Source organism: Thrips palmi, unplaced genomic scaffold, assembly GCF_012932325.1.
Source record: "Thrips palmi isolate BJ-2018 unplaced genomic scaffold, TpBJ-2018v1 HiC_scaffold_15, whole genome shotgun sequence".
Classification (NCBI taxonomy): Eukaryota; Metazoa; Arthropoda; class Insecta; order Thysanoptera; family Thripidae; genus Thrips; species Thrips palmi.
Window position 1 is genome coordinate 7,229,780 of NW_023144624.1, and position 6,722 is coordinate 7,236,501.

The 6,722-nt window shown below is 41.8% G+C and overlaps 1 protein-coding gene across 1 annotated transcript; it reads right to left on the reverse strand.

Annotated features, from left to right (window-relative positions):
• Nucleotides 1-118: 118 nt before the first annotated feature.
• On the reverse strand, nucleotides 119-5,729 carry LOC117640861. Its single transcript, XM_034377799.1, has 10 exons — nucleotides 5,564-5,729; nucleotides 3,876-5,198; nucleotides 3,722-3,773; nucleotides 3,577-3,622; nucleotides 3,227-3,492; nucleotides 2,917-3,113; nucleotides 2,662-2,796; nucleotides 2,420-2,566; nucleotides 2,099-2,305; nucleotides 119-2,006 (listed from the first exon to the last, which is right to left on the reverse strand). The coding sequence occupies exons 2-10, from the start codon at nucleotides 5,193-5,195 to the stop codon at nucleotides 720-722; spliced, it is 3,657 nt and encodes a 1,218-aa protein (XP_034233690.1). The 5' UTR covers nucleotides 5,196-5,198; nucleotides 5,564-5,729; the 3' UTR covers nucleotides 119-719.
• Nucleotides 5,730-6,722: the final 993 nt, after the last annotated feature.

Below are 6,722 nucleotides of genomic sequence, written 5' to 3' on the forward strand. Positions count from 1 at the left end.
TCACGCGGGCCTCAGGCCAAAGTATGCCCTGGCCCCGCCGCTACTCCGTGCGCTTCATGGAATGATAGCCATGAGCGTATCAGTGGCATGAGGCATGAGGGAATAAGAAACAAATGGGTAACAAAGTAACCAAATTTATTATCAACCCTTCAGAGGAGACCCAGTTTGGCAGGCCGTTAGAGGGACTGCCAAAAAAGATTACACAGCGAGCCCGATTCACCCAATAAAGCAAGAAGACTGCAACACTGCTAGGGAAATAGTAAACCTAGTTTCACTACATTACCTGTGTTCAATTTATTTTTAACACATCTTTGACTTACTATTTCACTGACACTTTCCTTCACTCAGGAAAGAAAATGATAATTAATTAAACTTTATAAACAAAACACAACAACATTGAAAGAAGAATTTATCTGTGTGGTTAATTTGCAAAATAGGCACTCTCGCCCAACACAAAAGCTTAATGAATTCCACAATCTCCATCAACAACACAGATAAAATGATCATAAATAATTTTAACCAAATACAGGTTATTACATTGAAAAAAAAGGGGGAAAATTAAGCAAACTTACTTTATACTCAAAAAGTAGACTTGTTTAGAAGGGCAAAAGTAAGGAAGTAATGTATGCTGAGACAGGAAAAAAAATTTTGTAAGAATTCCACAAAATCAAAGTGCTAAAAGAAATAGTTAAAATTCCTGGATAATGGCTAAACCATTACTATTTAGTTGGCAACTTGATATTGTAACACTTGCATAATTTTTCAATTACTTGATTCATATCTGCAATGATCTCTTCCTTTTTACATGCCTTCTGTTTGCAAAATGAAGCATACATTCTTTCTAGTGAGGTTCGGTCGTGACTAAAAATAAATCGTGAAGTCAAGTTTTTTACAACAAAAGGCACAATTTTCTTGATCCTCTTTTCTGCTGCTTTTAGCTTATTAGAGGAATGAAGGGGCATTCTAGGAAGTTTTTTAGTTGGTTTCTTCTTGGGAGTTAGAAGATTTATCTCTGGCTTGTCAATGGAAATCTTCTCTAGGCTAGAAGCGTTTTTGGCTTCTTCATTTGAGTCAGATGCTCCATCTGTCTTACTATCAAACATTTTCACTAAAGTTTCATCTAAATAAAATTGCCGTACAAGTGCTTTGTAATCATACCTTAGGATACCTTGAAATATTGGGGCATAATGTTTAAGCACTTGTTTATATAGGTTACCAATGGCCCCTTTCCTTTCTTTTAAACTTTGAATGAGCCGCTTGAGAGCAGCAACATGATCCGAGCCATCACAAAAGCCACATTTTCCTAACAGTATAATTGACAAGATTCTTGAGTAATGGCGAGCATCTTTTCTCTTTGATGAACTAGTGCCCTTGGCACATTTTACGAACTTTTGATAAAGTTGCTTCACAGTTTCATTGCAATAAATAGGAGAATCAATGAATTTCATTTCATTCTCAAGGAGACTTTGCAGAGGGGAATATTGTTTAGGTAAAGATGGGGGCAGATTCCACGCATCACAAATGGTCATTCCAGCATGATCACTATTTGATACTTCACCGGTAGCTTTTCCTTTGTAAGATTTTTGTTTGGTTGTTGGTGTTGTTTCAAACGGTGTTTCAGAGGAAGTGGAGGACTCTTCAAGATTTTCTGTATTGTATAGCAAATCAGCCTCTCCTTGGGTCTCTGCAATTTGATTGGAAGGCGCTCCTGCAGGAAGGCTTAAATTGTCTGTAGATGCTTCACTTGCACTGTTGTTTGTTGCCTCACTGTTCTTGATGGATGCTTCGTTTTCACTTGCATTCTTGATAGCAGATTCGCCTATTTTGTTGGTGGATGATTCACAAGCAATATTTGCTGATACAGTGCTTGCATTCTTAGTGGATGCTTCACTTTCGGTTTGGTTGGGTGTTTCACTTGCGATCATGTGAGGAAGGCTTGCATTCCGAGAGGACACTTCTTTGGGTGATGTCCAATTCATCACTCTTGATCGTACCTCCTCTATAGCCTATGTAGGAGAGAAAGCAGTTAATATCAATCGGTATTAGGAATTGCCAATTGATCAATTGATGGCCAGCATTAAAAATATGTCTCACTCACCAAAGTTGAGCCCTTCATGGACAGTTTTTTATAGGTAATGTCAAAGCTTGTGTGGATTTCTACTTGACATTGCACTGAAAGAGATTTTAAAAGCTCCTTTCCTTCCTCGGTATTCAACAGTGATGCTGCCTCATCAGTTAGCATCAATGAAAATGATTGGGATCCTTCAAATTTGGTTTCTTCAACACAAACATTTGAATAGCTTTTCTAAAATGAAAGAATAAATTATTAGACTACGAGAAGAAAATTAATTTAGACTACAACAAATGGTGTTGGCTTGGGATGTTTCCATGTTATATTTAAAGAATTTGTAGAGCTTACAATAAAGGGTGAAATGGATTCACACTTCCAATGTGGTAGATAGCATTCATGAGAGAGATGTCCTCTTTTTGCACAGTTAGAGCACCAATGTTCAGATCGGGGCCTATCATCTCCAGCAGTTGGTTGTGTAATGTCTCCAACAGAAGTCTAAGGGCATGACAGATTCAAAATTAATTGTGTTACAAAGGAGCAAAAAAAGATGAACTAATTCTGAAAAGATTAAGAATAAAACTAAAACACACCGTTAAATGGTAACGCCTCCACAAATCTGGACATGTCTTCCAGGTATGCGTGCGAGCTTTGCAAATTTTACAAAGTATGGAGTTGCTGGTACAGCTTTTGCATCTATCAGTAAAAATGGTGTTCTTTTTGCCGCACTGAAACAGGAAGGTTGCAAACATTGCAAAGTGAACTTGTTCTCTAACCCAGCAGGTACATATGATAGATTTTTCAAAGAGGGGTCCACGGCAGTTGTTGACACACTTAAGCAAACATACCCGTAAGCACATCTTCTCCTTGCACCGTGTTTCAGAATGCCCGGGTTGACCACACATATGGCATGAAATAATTTTTCGTGGCAAACGACATAAGTGAGTCTTATGACCAAACTCATTGCAGTTCACACATTTTGGCCCTCGAGGAGATTGCATTTTTGTTATGTCAGCTCTGCACAGTTGCCACAAAGACGGGTTGTCTGAAACAATATTTTGAAGTTTGATAAGCTTAAAGCCTTACATGTCAAAGAAGACCAAATCCTTGACAGTTCATTTATTAAAAAAGAGCAACTGCGGTAATAAAAAAGCCTACCACTCATTTTTCCCAAATATTTCTGATGGTCCAGATACTTTGACGCTTTTATGGGATTGTGGAGCCACCGGTCTAACCGGTTCCGTTTTTTTCCTGATACGACATCTGGCAGAAGAGATTTTTGTTGAGACTTCTGATCATCAACTAAATTTTCCTCTTCTACAATTATATCTTCATGATAGGACGAACGTTTGAGTGGTGTTACATCTTCAGGATGCGAATCAATTTGAGTGTTTGACTGTCTTTTATGTCCTTTCTGAGGAGACCTAAATTTTAAGAGAAAAGAAACCCAAGATTAGAGCTTATTTCAAAATAATGTCTCAATGAAACTAGCTAAGATTATCACTTACGTATTTTTGGTTTTGGAGGAGTCAATCACATTTATAACAACAACATCTGAACAAGAAACAAAAAATTATTATTTAATACATATCAAAACAAAATGAGACAAACAACAAGAAATGGAAAAATTAATAGACTGAAAACTTTTCTTACCATCATCAGAGCTGCTATCAATAACATTTTCCACAACTTGTGAAGAATCGTTCTGTTTTGTAAAAAAGAAATAACAGTAACAATCAGTGCTTAAAACAGAAGCCAAGAAATCTAGGAAAAAAAAGAAAAGAAAAAAATTGAAAGGATTACTCACAGTGGGCGCATATTCCCCATCTGATATATCAACTAAAACTGGTGTTGGCTTCACTGGAGGAGCAATTTCAACAATAGAACCAACTTCACTCTCCGAGTCAGTGTCACATGTGTTTACATGAGACTCTTGGTCTTTATGGTCTCTGTGGTCTTTGAGCTGCATTGAATATATGGATGGTTCCTCTGATTCTTGTTCATTTACATTATTATCTTCATCATTAATAATATGTTGGGTCTGAGCATCTGGAGTGTTGGTACGGCTGTCTGAAATGAAAGAAGTGTCATGCAATTGAAGACTACTGACACTTTCCTCTTCGATGGAGTCCACTCCAAAACTGTATTTAGATGACATATCAGCCCATGACATTCCAACACTCCAACCAGAATTTAACTCTTGAGCTGAGCTCAAAGAAGTCAACTGGGTTTCCTCCACTGATGATCTACTTTCTTCATCCAGCATAGATGAAAGAACTTTAGAAACTTTGGCCTCAAAGGTTGGCAGTTTACTTTTTTGGGACACTCTAGATGGAGTAAACTGCGGATCTTTTTGAAGCTGTACACCCTCAGATGTCTTTGGAATTCTTTCCTCACTTTGATCCACATGAGTAACTGGTATTGTCTCAGTTTGTGAGTTTTCAGTTGCAGCTGATTTGGAACTTGGAGGAGACGTTGTTATTGGGCTTTGCTTTGCATTGGGTTCAGCTGATTCACTTTCATTCTGCTGGGTTATTTGACTTGATAATTCTTCATCTTTCGAAACATTTAGAGGAGGTGAAGTGCTACTTCTAACAACAGGTGTTGGTTTGGGCAAGTACGACTCTTCGTTTGATGACCTTGCTAAGAGCTTATTACTCAAACCAGAAGGTGTATTACTTTGTTTTCTCTTCATCACTTTTTTTGAGTTGCTATTTCTGCTAGGGTTGGTGGGGGCGACAAAAGTTGGTTTTGAGTTGTGAACCTCTTGGTTGACATCATAGTATCTTGAAGGAGTAGTTCTTGAGGGGTGGTTGAATTGGCTCCGATTACAATTCTTGGAAGATTGAGGAGCAGGAGAAGTAATCGAAAGTTCAGCCGCTTTGAATCCCACTTTGGCCACAGAATCATCCACACTTGTAATATTGACGTTTAGAATTGGACAATTTTCTGGCACTGGAGGGGGTAGATCAGTCGAGGAGCTCTCATGGTATACACGACTATACAACATTTCCTCCAATTCCTGTTGCGCATCCTCATCTTCACTTCCTTCAATGTGGGTTGGAGACTCCAACTCCCGTTCACGATCCTCATAAATCAACATTGCATCGGCACGGGCTAGATCCATGGCCTAGAACAGTAAGACAATAACAAAATTAGAGAAGGTTCAGACTACTACCGAAATCCTCTTTGACACTTCTGATTTGGTATAATTCTCAGATCATTTAATTTTTCAAGGAAAGACAGCTCAACAGCAGTACACGGCATTTCACTACAGCAAGGAGCGCTCAGAGCACTGTTTCAAACCAGGCATAATGCACTGTCTTCAGCCCATAACGAGGAGACAGATATAACCAAGGACAACATAACCTTCGCGTACCACCACGAGAGAGGCACCTAACCTCCGTCGTTTGTTTTGATGCTCTTTATCAGCAAAGATAGGCCGGATAAACAATCGGCACTATGTTCAGAAGTTTTTCCGCACAGCATACGTACCGATGAGGATTAAAGTGCTACGTGTAACACAAATCATTCGAAATACGGGAATCGCAAGCACGGAACTGGGAAGGCAAAGCGCCAAGTTGGAGAAACTCAACCGCATGTCGGTCGGGTGGCGCATGAACGTTGTTGTGTTTCGTCATCTAGCCAACGCCACAAAAGTATGAGACATTAAGCGGTCAGCTAGGGACTGAAAGACTCTAGTTTAGAATCCCGCCTTTTATCGTTTGCAACATTTTTAGGAGCACTGCTCATCGAAGTAGTGTAGCAGAGGAATCTGCTTTGAACTAAGTTCTCACAATTCAAAGATGAGTGGTCTGGGAGGGAAGGATCACCCGGCCGCGTGGTGGCATGCCTGCAGCACGTTGGGTTGCCGACCCGCACGGCGGTGGGTGAGCAGTAGGAGCACGTTGGGTTGCCCTCCCACACGGCGGCTCGGCGGCATGGCTGGTTTGCAGTGAGCTGTCTGTGCGGCTCTGCGCCAGCCGGTACGGCGGTCTGCCTCCTCCAGTCCAGGGTTCCGACGGGGCGGCGCCGCGGCATGTAATTGTGCACTGCAGTAATTGCGTAATTCGAGTGTAATTAGCATCAAGTACTCGCGAGCGGCGGATTCCCAGAGGACGCGCCGGACACTCACATACCGCTAGGATTTTGTTTTCCTGTGAGAACGAGTTCTTTGATCGTCACGAGATATGGAGGAACACAACCACCAAGAAAGCGAGAAAAATGTCACACGGACGCGAAAAACCCGGCGGGCCAGCGGGCAGCTTCCGGCTTTCGGGGGGACTTCTTTTGACGGTCGAAGTGGGTTGAAAGTTCGTGGCGGTGCCTCGGCGTGGCGGCTTAGAGCGCCGCAGGGGGAAGGGGGAGGGGAGGGTAGGCAGCTTTTCTCCCACCGGGACCTGGGTAAAGAGCCCTATTCACGGAAGCGTCACGTGACACGTGACGAAGATCCGCGGAGTGAGGACCGAATCAAGAAAGAGGAAAGCAGTGAGCTAGCCTCTCCACGGCCAGAAGAAAAACACAGAGTGGCCCACCCTGGCCGGCCACGTCTCCGCATCGTCCTTCCCTCCAAACACAATGCGAGGCAGGGCCAGGCAGGGGCGGCACGGCACGGCACGGCACGGCACTGCAAGACCAGGAGCGGAAGCCAATC

Excerpts from the sequence above, each read along its gene's own strand:
- LOC117640861 (XM_034377799.1), bottom strand. The coding sequence starts at position 5,195 with ATGGATCTAGCCCGTGCCGATGCAATGTTGATTTATGAGGATCGTGAA. Across the intron at positions 3,774-3,875 it reads ATGGGGAATATGCGCCCACT|AACGATTCTTCACAAGTTGT; the intron begins GTGAGTAATCCT and ends TTTACAAAACAG. Across the intron at positions 2,007-2,098 it reads CCATGAAGGGCTCAACTTTG|GCTATAGAGGAGGTACGATC; the intron begins GTGAGTGAGACA and ends TCTCCTACATAG.